Source organism: Giraffa tippelskirchi, chromosome 2, assembly GCF_054371585.1.
Source record: "Giraffa tippelskirchi isolate mGirTip1 chromosome 2, T2T-mGirTip1v1.2.pri, whole genome shotgun sequence".
Lineage (NCBI taxonomy): Eukaryota > Metazoa > Chordata > Mammalia > Artiodactyla > Giraffidae > Giraffa > Giraffa tippelskirchi.
In genome coordinates this window covers 7,468,030-7,482,236 of record NC_137276.1, presented here as the reverse complement: position 1 = coordinate 7,482,236, position 14,207 = coordinate 7,468,030, and the positions used below count along the sequence as shown (strand labels likewise).

The following is a 14,207-nucleotide window of genomic DNA, read 5'->3' as shown; positions in this document are numbered from 1 at the left end:
CTGTATACGCAGAAGTGAGATTGCTGGATATGATAGTTTTATGTTTTTGAGGATCCTCCATGACGTTTCCATAGTGGCTTCTCCAGTTTACATTCCCACTAATGGTGCACAGGGGTTCCCCTTTCTCTGTGTTCTTGTCAATATTTGTTATCTCTTGTCTTTTTGATAATAGCTGATTGTTATTACTGGTTCAGATGCTTTTCTTCTTACTGTTTGTAGATACATCACTGTTTTGATAATGAAGTACAGAAAGGAAATATTCTGCACCTCATATACACAACTCATGAGATACATGCATGTTTTTTAAAAGACACTACTTGACAGTCTTCAGTGGAAAGGGAGTTATTTTAGAGGAAGTTACTGTTAGATATTGCCATCAGGTTTTTTAAGTTATGAGGCATTTAAAGATTTTTTTAAATAATGTTTTTCTTTGTAGATATTGAAGACTTGCCTCCAACAGTCCAAGAAAAATTATTTGATGAGGTGCTTGATAGAGATGTTCAAAAAGGTAAGCATGAAACTAATGAGTATAATTTAATTTTTAGTGATTTCAATAAACTTTTTGCTCTGCTTTGTAAGGTTTGGAGTAGTTTGGTGTATAGTCATCATATTTTATTTCTACTTTAAACTGAAAATGTATAAAGTCCTTAAGAACAGTATTGTATTATGCTGTTAAAACAGCTCATTTACAGCTCATAACTGTGGTAGAGTGAATAAAGGTATAAAAGTTTTAAAATCTTGGTTTTGTGTTTCCTATTCTAGGATGAGTATTTTTTCATATTAAACATTTTAAGAAAATTATAAAGAATTTAAAAATTAAATAAATTGTTCTAGAGCCTCAAGATGTTTCCACTACTTAAAAGTTTTATATTTCAATTGACCAGAATTTCTAGCTGTTTATTAGTATATTACATATACACTTTTTTTTAACACTTAGAGAATAGTTTCTTTCTTCTAAGGGCTTCCCTGGTGACTCAGACGGTAAAGCGTCTGCCTGCAATGTGGGAGAACTGGGTTCAATCCCTGGGTCGGGAAGATCCCCTGGGGAATAGGAAATGGCAACACACTCCAGTATTCTTGCCTGGAAAATTCCATGGACGGAGAAGCCTGGTAGGCTCCAGTCCATGGGATCCCAAAGAGTTGGACATGACTGAGCGACTTCAGTTTCTTTCTTTCTTCCAAATAGAATATTTCTAAATTGCAGAAGAATGAAACTGAACATGTTACATTTATTTACCTACTTGTGTATTTATTTATATTGAAGTATAGTTGATTTACAATATTGTGTTAATTTCTGCTATATAGCAAAGTGATTCTTTTATACTTCAACATATGTTCTTTTTTATATTCTTTTCCATTATGTTTTATCATAAGATAATTGAATATAGTTCCATATGCTATATAATAGGACCTTGTTTATCTGTCGTATATATACTAGTTTCCATCTGCTAACCCCAAACTTCCACTCTATCCCCTCACCAATCTTGGCAACCACAAGGATATCTATGTTTGTGAATCTGTTTCCTGGATAATTTCATTTGTGTCATATTTTAGATTCCACATTCTAAGTGATATCAAATGGTATTAGTCTTTCTGACTTCACTTAGTATGATAATCTCTAGGCCATCCATGTTGTTGCAAATGGCATTATTTCATTCTTTTTTATGACCGAGTAGTATTCTGTTGTATATATGTACCACATGTTTTTATCCATTCATCTGTCACAGGACATTTAGGTTGTTTTCATGTCTTGGCTATTGTGAATAGTGTTGCTATGAACATAGGAGGAGCGTTTATTTATTTGAATTACAGTTTTCGTTCAGGTATATGCCCAGGAGTGGGATTGCTGAATCATATGGCAGCCCTATTTTTTTTAGTTTTTTCAAGAACCTCCATACTGTTTTCCATAGTGGCTGCACCAGTAGTGCATGAGGGTGTTCCCTTTTCTCCACAGTCTCTTCAGCATTTGTATTTGTATACTTTTTAATGATTATCACTCTGACCAGTGTGAAGTGGTATCTCATTGTAGTTTTGATTTGCATAATTCTAGTAATTAGCATTGTTAAAGCATCTTTTCACGTGCCTTTTGGACATCTGTATGTCTTTGGAGAAATGCTTGGTTAGGTCTTTTTGCCCATTTTTCGGTTGGGTGGTTTTTCTGTGGTTGTTACATGAGAGCTGTTTGTATATTTTAGAAGTTAAGCCCTTTTTTGGTTGCATTGTTTGCAGATATTTTCTCCCCTCCGTACATTGTCGTCTCTCTTTGTTTATGGTGTCCTTTGCTGCGCAAAAGCTTTTAAGTTTGATTAGGTCCCATTTGTTTATTTTGCTTTTTTCTATTGCCTTGGAAGACTGACCTAAGAAAACATGAGTACAGTTTATGTCAGAGAATGTTTTGCCTTTGCTCTTCTCTAGGAGTTTTATGATGTCATGTCATATATTTAAATCTTTAAGTCATTTTGAGCATATTTTTGTATTTGGTGTGAAGATGTGTTCTAACTTGATTGATTTACATGAAGCTGTCCAACACTGCTTGTTGAAGAGGCTTTTTTTTCCATTGTATATTCTTACTTCCTTTGTTGAAGATTAATTGACCATAGGTATGTGAGTTTATTTCTGGGCTCTCTGTTCTGTTCCATTGAGCCATGTGTCTTTTTTTGTGTGAATACCATGCTGTTTTGGTTACTGTAACTTTATAGTCTTATCTGAAGTTTGGGAGGGTTGGACCTCCTACTTTGTTCTTTTTTAAAGTTTTATTTATTTTTTTTATGTTTTGGCTGTGCTGGGTCTTTGTTGCTGTGCGGGCTTTTCTCTGGTGGAGAGCAGGGGCTCCTCTGTAGTTGTGCTGTGTGGACTTGTTGCGGTGGCTTCTCTGGTTGTGGAGCATGGGCCCTGGTTGTGGCACGTGGGCTCAGTAGCGGTAGCTCCTGGGCTTTAGAGCACAGACACGCTCAATAGTTGTGGTGCACGGACTTAGTTACTCCGTGGCATGTGGGATCTTCCCGGATCAGGGATCGAACCCGTGTCTCCTGCATTGGCAGGCAGATTCTTTACTGCTGAGACACCAAGGAAGCCCTTGCTTTGTTCTTTTTTCTCAGGAGTGCCTTGGCAATTCTGGATCTTTTATGGTTCCATATAAATTTTAAGATTATTTATTCTAGTTCTATGAAAGATGTCTTGGGTAATTTCATAGGAATTGCTTTAAATCTGTAGGTTGCTTTAGGTAGTGTGGCCATTTTAAGAATATTAATTCTTCGAGTCTTAAGAGCATGGGATATCTTTCCATTTCTTTGAATCATCTTCAGTTTCCTTTATTGATGTTTTATATGAATATGTTAAATTCCTCATATAGAGTTAGAAGAAGAATCTCCAATTATAAACTGGTCGTTGGAATTGGCTACACGTTTGGACAGTCGACTGTATGCACTTTGGAACCGGACTGCAGGAGACTGCTTACTTGATTCAGTACTACAAGCTACCTGGGGCATTTACGACAAGGACTCGGTGCTTCGGAAAGCCCTGCATGACAGCCTGCATGACTGTTCACATTGGTGAGCTGACATCCTTCCCTTTTGAAATCCAGTAGAGCACTAGCTAAATACCTGTCCTTATAATGGTTAGATGCTTTTTGTCTGTTGTTTTTTTAATGGAAGCTGGGGGAGAGGGAAACTTTGGTTTTAGACATTGAGGCACTTTGAACATCCAGTGGTTTTTATTTGCTTTGTTAAGCTTTAAAATAGAAACATTTGAATTTGTGGTAGTGGTCTTATTAAATATAGGAAGGTCTTTGCTCATATATTAAAGTAGCTATTATTTTGTATTTTTGTTCAACTTTAAGATATTATATTGATTATGTATTACACGTTTTTCTTCCTGAGACAGATACTCTTTTAAGACCACATTTTTGTAATTTTGCAAATTTTCAAATCCACAGAAGAGTTAAATCAGTCTGGTGGACCCCAGCATCTCCTTCATTGGCTTGATCAGTTGTTGATGGTTAACATTTTCCTTTATGTGCTCCATCTCTATACATTAATACAGAAACAGTTTGTTGTAGACACTGTGATGCTTTCTCCTTCAGTGTTTTATCCTGTATCTTTTAAGAACAAGGATATTCTACTACCCAATCACATCCTCATTACCACATCTAAGAAAGTCAACATTGACTCAGTTATCTGATGGTTTAGGCATTTAGCCTTTGTCCAGTGGAGAGGGCTTTTGTGCCCTTTAGTGGAGGGAGACTGCTGTGGATTGACTTGGTATTGGGGGAATACCATTCCTTTTGTGGTGTGGATTCATCAGGCCAGGTAAGCCTGATGCCATTAAGTGTCCATCCTGTCTTGCCTCTCTGGATTGGGTTGTGTGCTCATCAAACAATATCCTCGTGTTTTGGCTGTTTATGTGGGCCTGCCCACACTGAGAGGTGATAGTCATTTGGGGTATTGTGGTTTTGTAGGTCTGCCTTGTAGGTTTGATTAATGTGTCTCTGCCCTGAAAAGATGGATCTGTTCTTTGGGTATGCTCAGCCTGGAAGCTAGATCTGGATTTTGGTAAATCTACCATTTTGCAAGTCCTTTAAAACAGGCAACCCTAGAGTCTTTCCTCTGGTGGTAATATCCTGCCTTGGTTATAAGGTTGAAAGTGTACTGTAAATTTCAGCAGTGGTAACTAATGTTAGGACTGAAATTACAGTTTTGAGTCATTGGAAGTCTCAAAGTTTAATGTGAAAGTAGATGAGTGCCATAATCTGAGGTAGAAAATGGGCTCGATGGCTGGTAGAGTGGGGAAGACCTTGGTCTTATGAGTGCAGCCACGGTAAGTGCTGATGCAGCAGATCTTTCAGGAATAGAGGCCTTAATTCTAAAAGGATATTTCAGCCAGCATATGAACAGGCTTCCGAAAATAATGTCTCTCTTGGTACCACCTCTTCGAGTCCCTGCCATTCAGGGTCTTCACCTAATGTTTTACGATTAAGGAGTAGGAAGCTGCAAGGGTTATAGTGATCACACAGACGTCTTTTTCAGTTTCTTTAGGTGGAGATAGGATGGAGAGGGAATGACGATTATCAGATGGGGAGGGAGGACATGTTGCCGTAGATTCAGCGCTTCAGTGACGCGGGTCAAATGTATCAGCCTTGCTGAATAAGCATTACAGTGGTGACTGTTTTGAGTTGTGACCAGTTTGTTGACTGAGGTCGTATACGGCTATTACTATTAGGAGGTAGAATGAGAAGGCCAGCATGTCACTTGTGCACTCTCCTTTGAAATGAGTTTTTTTTGCTAGGATTTCCTTTGCTCATAATCCAAATCAGGTGGGATGAGACATTCTTTTAACATTGTATAAAATATCTAAATGAGAATGGAGAAAGTAATTTTATTTAAACCCCTCCCCCATCGCTTCAAGATAGGCCATTTTTTGTAGTAGTAGCTGTGCTTTCCTGTTGAGTGCCTGTGATTTGAACCGACTCGGGTGTTCAAGATGGAATATCGTACTTGTCTTTGATTGACATGTCAATCCAAATAGAGAGCCAAGTGGGAGTAATATAAATGGGAAAAATCAGTTATTTTAGAAATATGATTTGTAGCTTAGTATTGTGCTTCTCTGTATATCAAGTTTTACACTTAATATATTGTTGCTGTTATTTTGAATAGACTAATATCTGTTAGATCAATTAAGAGTAAAAAATAAAATGTTTTCATTTTATCTTCAATTTATTTCTTGATGCAAATCAAGACCTTTATGTAGTTCAAAATTTCTGATCTGTGTTATTTTCCTTCTTTCTAAAGAACTTCTTTGAATATTTATGAATCAGGTCTCTGGCAACAAATTGCCTCCATCTTTGTCTGAAAAAGGATGTATTTCTATTCTAGTTTTTTTTTTTTTTAAAGATTTTATTTATTTTTGGCTGTCCTGGGTCTTTGTTGCTACACGCAGGCTTTCTCCAGTTGTGGTGACAAGGGCCTCCTCTTGGTTGCAGCACAGGAGCATCTCACTGTGGTGGCTTCTCTTGCTGTGGAGCACAGGCTCTGGTGTCAGGGCCCTTGTGGTTGTGGCATGCGGGCTCCAGAGCACAGGCTCAGTACTTGTGGAGCACAGGCTCTGGTGTCAGGGCCCTTGTGGTTGTGGCACGCGGGCTCCAGAGCACAGGCTCAGTACTTGCAGAGCACAGGCTTAGCTGCCCTGCAGCATGTGGGATCTTCCCAGACCAGGGGTCAAACCTGTGTCTCCTGCATTGGCAGGTGGACTCCTATCCACTGTGTCACCAGAGAAGTCCTCTCATTTACTTTTGGAGGATAATTTCACAGGGTATAGAATTCTAGGTTGGTGTTTTTTTTTTCTTTTCTCTCAACTTTAAAAAATATTTCACTTTATTCTCTTCTTGCTTGTATGCATGGTTTCTGAGAAGTTGGTTATAGTTCTTTTATTTTTCTATAGGTAGGTGTTTTTTATACTGTCTTCTTTCAGGACTTTTTAATTTTCTGTCGTTTGAATATGATATGCCTAGGTGTGGTTTTTCTGGCGATTTTCCTTCTTGATTTTCTCTGAGCTTCCTGGATCTGTGGTGTGGTGTCTGACATTAATTTGGTGAAATTCTCAGTCCTTACTGTTTCGATTATTTCTTCCTGTTACTTTTTTTCTCCCTGTTTACTGTCTGTAATGTTATATGTTGTACCTTTTGTAGTTGTCCCACGGTTGTTATTTTGTTTTTTTGTCCATGTTATCTTTTCTTTTTAGATTGGAAGTTTTGTATTGATGTTTCTTTAAGAGGTTCTTTCTTTAGCCAAGTCCAGTCTACTAATAAAGCTGTCAGAAATACTTTTCATTTCTGTTAGTGCTTTTGCTCTCTGGCATTTCATTTTGGTTTGTTCTTAGGATTTCCATCTCTCTGTCTGAGTTGCCCATCTGTTCTTGCATGCTGTCTTTTTCCATTAGAGTGAAAGTGAAAGTGAAGTCGCTCAGTCGTGTCCGACTCTTTGCGATCCCATTAGAGAGCTCTTAACATATTTATTATAGTTATTTACAGTTTTTAAATTTATTTTATTTTTTTCCATTCAAGTACTTGGTACTTTTGTTGAAAAATATTTTCATAAAATGTTTGTTTCTGGACGCTTTGTTTTTTCCTGTTGATCTACATGTCTTTATGCCAGTGTTAGGCTATCTTGATGATTATAGCATTGTGGTAGGTTTTGAAATCAGGAGTATTAAGTCTTCCAACTTTATCCTTCTTTGCTTGAGATTCTTTTTGCGATTCTGAAGCCTTTGGACTTCTAGGTAAATTTTAGGTTCCAGCTTCTGCAGAAAAGCCCTCTGAGATTTTGATAGAAATTGCACTGAATGTGGAGGTTAATTTGGGGAGTGTTATCAGATAGAGTGTTGAGTCTTATCATCCATGATCCTGAAATTGACTTTTGAATGTTAAGCCAAACTTGTATCGCTGTCTCACTTAGTCTCATGTTCCTGGATTTGTGTGCATGTCTGAGCCAGGTAGATTGACAGTTTAGGTTTTTGTGTGGTGGGTGTGATTTTAAAATATATTTTTGAACCCCTTTACTCTGCAGTCTTCTTTAGTTTTGAGTGCAGTCATCATTTGATTTCTGGCAAATTTAGCTGTCTCAATATTAAAATGATTTTAGGCACTAACCAAGAAATTTCTTACCGCATACATCTTTCAGTTTGTAATAACTTTCTGTTTCATGGTAATTCTCCCAAACTGATATCAAAACAATGTATTTTGTCATTTGAGCATTAAAATATATTTCTGTGTATCTTAGGTATTTTAAAAGCGGGATATCCATATTTTATTTTTAAACATTTGGCATTGAAACTTACAGTCCTGAATTATAAAGAAAAAACCTGTGGCTACTGGAAATAGAAAAAAAAATTTTTTTTTTTCTAATCAAGAGTTAAACCTCTGTAACATTCTATTTTAAATCTAAAATACATTAATTTACTTTTGACGAAACCCTGCATTAAGTTAAAGAGACCTGTGACACTAAGACATTTAATACCTTAACTTTTCAACAATAGCAAGAGAATGTTTTCTGATCTTTTGATTCTTTCACTTAGAATTCAAGTACATAGAAGTACTGGGGATTTATAGTTCTTTTACATGTGAGAAGATTGTAATGTTACAAACTGGTTAACAGTTTGTAATCTGTTACTGGTGAATCTGTCTTCAGAGGCCTTTGTGGTTTGTTTTGTAAGACAGTGGATCACAGTTTTCAGTGTAATTATATCTGACTTTATTTAATTGTATATTTGATGTTATAAAGAAAAAGAATGTTTTGTTTTAGTAATTCAGTCTACCAGTGGCCTAGTTTGATTTTTAATCTTCATAATTTATTAGGCTGAAGTATTTAGAGAGGTACTAAGCATGAAGAGGGGATTATTTTCGTAGTTGCATTTTTTTTTAATTATCACGTGCTATTCAAATAATTTTATGTAATGAAATCTCAAGGAAGTGATTTTGATATTCTCGTAAACACATGGGCTATTTCTAAGTCTGTGACCAAGTAGTGGATACTGTTCATTAATGGAGTAAAGTGTCTTTGATTTTATCCAAACTCTCAGATGATTTTGAGTGTTTTTCTTTTTTTCATTTGTAAACCAATAGTAGACAGTTGAAATCAGCTGTTCTTGTCATTAGTGTTTGAAGTTCTGATGAAAGTTTGGTGGGTGGTGAATCAGATTATGTCTGAAGGTGTGTTAAAAAAATGCTAGCAGAATGGAGGCATTTTTAATTTGAAAAATTTACTTCAAGCCAGGTAAAATGAATTATTAAATCTCTGCATATGAAGTGCTTAAAGACTACATTAAATAAATGATTAGAACATTAAATGAACTTTTTATAGAAAGGCTTCTTTTTTACTGTGTTGCTTTTTAGGTTTTATACACGTTGGAAAGATTGGGAGTCCTGGTATTCTCAGAGCTTTGGTTTACATTTTTCCTTGAGAGAAGAGCAGTGGCAGGAAGACTGGGCATTCATACTGTCTCTTGCTAGTCAGGTAAGAATGCTTCTGGGCATGTGGCTTCTCTGAAAAAAGTGGGGCAGCTGCTCTGCCTGCCTTGGTGTACAGTGAGACCACGTCGGAGCAGAGGGGTACAAAGGAGAGTCGTGGACTTGGCATCAGGCGACTCGGCTTTCCCTGACTGCTGTTCATTGGCTCTGTGACCATAGGCCTTGCTGCCGAACAGGGAGGGCAGTATGTTTTTTATATTAAGTGGTTAAAAAACTGTCAAAATCAAAGTTTTACTTGGTGATTCTAACCTCTTAAATATTTCCTCTGATTGCTCTTCAGTTATGTTGTCCTCACCGAGAGGTAGCTTTTGGGGATTGACATACACGCACTGCTACATACAAAATAGATAACTGAAGGCCTGCTGTGTAGCACAGGGGACTCTATAATGGTCCGTATAGGAAAGAATCTTAGAGTGGATGTATGTGTCTGTATAAATGATTTCACTGTACTCTACTGCAGAAACTAGCACAACATTGTAAATAAACTGTATTCAAAAAAAAAAAAGAATGGTGGCTTTATGCCTGTTTTACCCTCCCATGGGTTAGCTCGCGTTTCGTGTCCAAGATCACTGCACTGATAGTGGCCCCTGAGGATATAGGTGTGGTCTTTGTAGGGCTCCCCAGTTGATGCTCTGTCCACGTGAGGTAGGCCAAGGAGAAGGTTCCGTGGACAGAAGTGATTGGGAATGAACTTGTATAGATGTGTCGAGTTGTCCCTCAGACTCATGCTAGTTTTGTGAAGTGTTATTAATATTCTTCCCTCATAGCCCAGTTGGTAAAGAATCCGCCTGCACTGCCGGAGACCCCAGTTCGATTCCTGGGTCGGGAAGATCCGCTGGAGGAAGGGATAGGCTACCCACTCCAGTATTCTTGGGCTTCCCTTGTGGCTCAGCTGGTAAAGAATCCGCCTGCAATGTGGGAGACCTGGGTTTGATCCCTGGGTTGGGAAGATCCCCTGGAGAAGGGAAAGGCTACCCACTCCAGTATTGTGGCCTGGAGAATTCCATGGACTATACAGTCCATGGGGTCTCAAAGAGTTGGACAGGACTGAGTGACTTTCACTTTCATTAATATACTAAACTGTTAAGTTCATGTATATGCACAACAAATCACTTCTTTTCTTTGCAGAAAACACCATAATTCATTAGTACCATGTGAGGGAAGTCCCTTCTGTCTTTGGGCCATTTGGGCAGGGTTCACACTTTGGGCAGGGTACATGTCTGAGACATGGACCTGCTGTAAAGGTGCTGTCAGAATCCGTTGCTGAGGGAAGGAGACCAGTTGAGTATTCTTGTGTTAGGTGATGTGGCCATTTGCAAGCTGTTTGTATTCCTGTGAGGACAATCAAGCTTATCTTTTTACTTCAGGAGGACCCTGCTGTAGGTAGTACTTTCACAAAGAACTTAACCAGAAGGCAACTATATAAATAAAACTTATTTTGCTGTCTTAATCAATATTTAGCCAAATCTGTTTAGTTCTTGAGTTTTAGATAGCGAAGGATATCTGTATATAAGCTTTGCAGATTTCTTTTATTGGACTTTGCTATTTGAGGACTCACTCTTTAGCTTGACAGTAGTATTACTATATATTGTTTTTAATGAATGGAGATAAGTGTGCTGAAGGAGGGCAGCATTTTGTTATACTTGTCGGTTTTCCAGGGTGGTAGTGGATGTTTTAAAGAGAAATTCTTTCTTTTGTTTTGTTCTGTACAGCCTGGAGCAAGTTTGGAGCAGACTCACATTTTTGTACTTGCACATATTCTTAGACGACCAATTATAGTTTATGGAGTAAAATATTATAAAAGTTTTCGGGGAGAAACTTTAGGATATACTCGGTTTCAAGGTAAACCATTATCATTAGTATTTCGGAACTTTCTTGTTTATTATTTTAAGGCACATGGCAGTCACATCCTGAAAATCCCACTGTGATTTTCTTCTCTCTCCAGGTGTGTATTTGCCTTTGTTGTGGGAACAGAGTTTTTGTTGGAAAAGTCCGATCGCTCTGGGCTATACAAGGGGCCACTTCTCTGCTTTGGTTGCCATGGAAAATGATGGCTATGGTAACCGAGGTGCTGGTGCTAACCTGAACACCGACGACGATGTCACCATCACATTTCTGCCTCTGGTTGACAGCGAGAGGAAGTTACTCCACGTGCACTTCCTTTCTGCTCAGGAGGTAAGAAGCCGGTTTCTCCCATTAACTACTCGAAGTAGCAGCGCTGCGCCCGAACCCGGCCTTGTGTGTCTTTCGGGTGTGCTGTTATCTGTACTGCCGCTTACGGTTTCGAATTTGGTCATAGTAATTGTCACTTTCTATAAATACTAGTCAGACAGACTGAAATTTACCTTTTCAGAACAGCTGTGTGGGATGTTGTGTGGAGATAAAGCAGTGGAGATGAAAAGTCCATGCCCTCGGGTAGTGATGAATGCTGAGGAGGAGAAGTAAAACGATGGGGTGAGGGCAAAGGGGAGGGATGGGGGTGCAGGGTGTCGGTGACTGAACTAGGTGGAGGTAAGGTAAGTTGTCAGTGAGGAGGTGGTGCCTGAACTGAGAGGAAGGAGTCTTGCAGAAACGGGGGGAGGAGAGTTGTAGCAGAGGGAATTGTAAGGCCAGTGTGGCTTGTGGAGACCGGGCGAGGGGGAGAGAGGAGGCTGAGGCTAAGGGGTGGCTGTCTTTTAAATCTGACTTTTACTCTGGATGAGCTGGGGAGCCAGCAGCCAGTTTGCACAGAAGAGGTGCACTGGCCACTCAGGTGAGACTAGGTACCTGGCCAGTGGTGGGAGCAGCAGGTAGGAGCTCCCTGTAGCTGCAGGGAAGTGATGTGGACCCGGCAGGGCAGTGGTGGGGTGTGAAAGAACACTCACAGAAAACCCACTTTCTTATAAAAAGTATTGGTCTTTTATTTAATATACTAGTAATGATTATAAAACTTTTATAAGAATGACATTAAGAAAAAAATCATAGATAATTTTTGTAACTTCACCCTATACATAACTTTCTGAGCAAACTTACCTTGTTCTTTTTGAAGCTGCAAATTTTCTTTCTAGTCTTTTCTTTGCCAGCATCAATTTATTGGATAGTACTTGCTTTTTGCCATTGTATCAAACAGATGAACTTATCATTAGGCCGTTCTTCCCTCTAGGTTTGTCTGTGAATTTTCAAGTTGATATTTTTTCCTGTTTAACCATAGGGTTTTAAGCATAAAATTGATGAGAGTAGAAACCATGTTGAAACACTTCGTTGCTCTGGCTCTTTCATTAATCATACCAGCTGTAGGTCTCTATGAAATTTTTCCTGTCAGGTCTCTGATCTGTCATATTATTTTTCCTTTTCTTCACATTCCTCTAAAAGCTAGGTAATGAGGAACAGCAAGAAAAACTGCTCAGGGAGTGGCTGGACTGCTGCGTGACTGAGGGGGGTGTTCTCGTGGCCATGCAGAAGAGCTCTCGGCGGCGAAATCACCCCCTGGTCACGCAAATGGTAGAAAAATGGCTTGATCGCTACCGACAGATCCGGCCTTGTACATCCCTGTCTGATGGAGAGGAAGACGAAGATGATGAAGATGAATGAAAAAAAAAATCCAAGAACAGAAGACTAAGGTATCAGCTCTGTGGGGGACCCCACGTGAGTGTGTTGCTCCAAGCAGAGTGCACGGCATGGAATGAAGCGAACCTGGCAGGATCTGCTTGGAAGGGTTTTTTCTGATCCACACCCAACAGAGACGATGTGTCTGCTGCATGAGGAGACAGAGAACTTTGGGCTACAGTTTGTAAAAAAAGAAACAAAAAACTAACTTTATTAAGACAGAACTTTTTTCCTTTCAGATTGTAAATCTGTCTATAAATGTAACGCATGTGGTTGTTTAAGAAGTTGTGTAATAGGAAAAGTTGTACCAGCATCTTCACATTATTGAGAAGTTTTTCCAACACGGGCACCTCCAAAGGCACATGGCAGGTCACTCTTTGTTCCTTTGAGATAATTCTTTTTAACGTAGAACCTGGCATTCTACTTCCATCCTAAAAGATCCATTTTACATTCTGTCTCACTAGAGCTCGCTAGAGATTTGGAAACTTTTTGTACAAATTATCCATAGCAAAACATAAAAATAAAAACAAGCTTTTATTTTTTATTAGTAATTTAGTTCCTGTTGTGCCCAATAAAATCAAATCTTTAAGGAACAAACTGAAAGAAAAGTCAGAATTTTTTATTGAGTGAACTTCATGTAGACATCGTTCTCTTGTTTTGAAAAGGGTTTTGGTTTCTCTTATTTTGTCTTTTTCAGTTTCTGATAAGCCGCCTTTCGGTATTTAGGTACTTATTTGTTTGGAAGAGTGTTCTTAAACTGAGGCTTCCTCCACCAGATTCTGGGCAGCAGTCTCTGTGAGTAGTTACCCCGAGGATGTACATTAGGGCAGTGGTTAGGGAGCCAGCCCACTCGAACTGAATGAATTATGTGAAGTCTGCTCACTTGCCTCTGTGGACATTAGACTCCCAAGTTGCCGTGCAGAGGGTCTTTGGATTCTTTATCGTCAACTCTGCTTTAAGCAAATTGTGTTAGAAAGGCATGCCTTTGCTTGGGCTAATTGCGAATTTCCGTTCAGAATAGAATAAAGATTTTAAGAATGCAGTAAGGTGGTTAAATGCATTGTATAATGAATTTCTCAGTGAGGAGTCTGAGAATTTTTGCATGTTGGTTAATTGTGGCCATTCTTATTTAAAGTTATAATTATAATCTTAGGTAGAAAAACTTTCTATAAAAAGTCTTATTTGACCACTTCAGGTATACATTCAGTACTGGGTAAAAATTTCAGACCTCTCTCAGGAACACAAAAAGACTTAGTGTCCTGATAAGCACTTTGTAGACTATTGATGTGGCAAGGAGTTTCAAACACACATACACACACACACACACTCTCTTTCCCTTTGATAAAAAGGCTGTGAAAACCTTTAAATATTTGCTTCTTGTTTCCTTCTAAGTTCTATTTAGATGGTATTGAAATGTGCACAACCTCAGATTTGATACTGAAATACTAAAAATAGTAAAATACCTGTGAGATGTCATATCTTTAGTTCTTTCTTCCCTCCCTGAAGACTCACTGAAAGGCATTCCCAGGATGAAAGGATCGCTGCTGCTGCATGCTAAAACTTTCAGGAAAAATATTTGCAATTGGATTCCATATAAATGAAT

The 14,207-nt window shown here is 38.6% G+C and overlaps 1 protein-coding gene across 11 annotated transcripts in view; it reads left to right on the top strand.

The window, feature by feature from the left end:
* Positions 1-13,212, top strand: part of ZRANB1 (zinc finger RANBP2-type containing 1) — a 69,542-nt gene extending 56,330 nt beyond the window's left edge. For 7 of the 11 annotated variants that reach the window (XM_081533734.1, XM_081533732.1, XM_081533677.1 and 4 more), the window contains 6 exons: positions 437-508; positions 3,353-3,551; positions 8,885-9,005; positions 10,732-10,861; positions 10,965-11,194; positions 12,371-13,212. In XM_081533734.1, the coding sequence (XP_081389860.1) occupies positions 437-508; positions 3,353-3,551; positions 8,885-9,005; positions 10,732-10,861; positions 10,965-11,194; positions 12,371-12,589 (971 nt within the window). In that variant the 3' untranslated portion in view covers positions 12,590-13,212. The remainder of the gene's footprint in view (positions 1-436; positions 509-3,352; positions 3,552-8,884; positions 9,006-10,731; positions 10,862-10,964; positions 11,195-12,370) is intronic. The other 4 variants (XM_081533698.1, XM_081533689.1, XR_014066544.1 and 1 more) reach the window with 3 other exon arrangements.
* Positions 13,213-14,207: the final 995 nt, after the last annotated feature.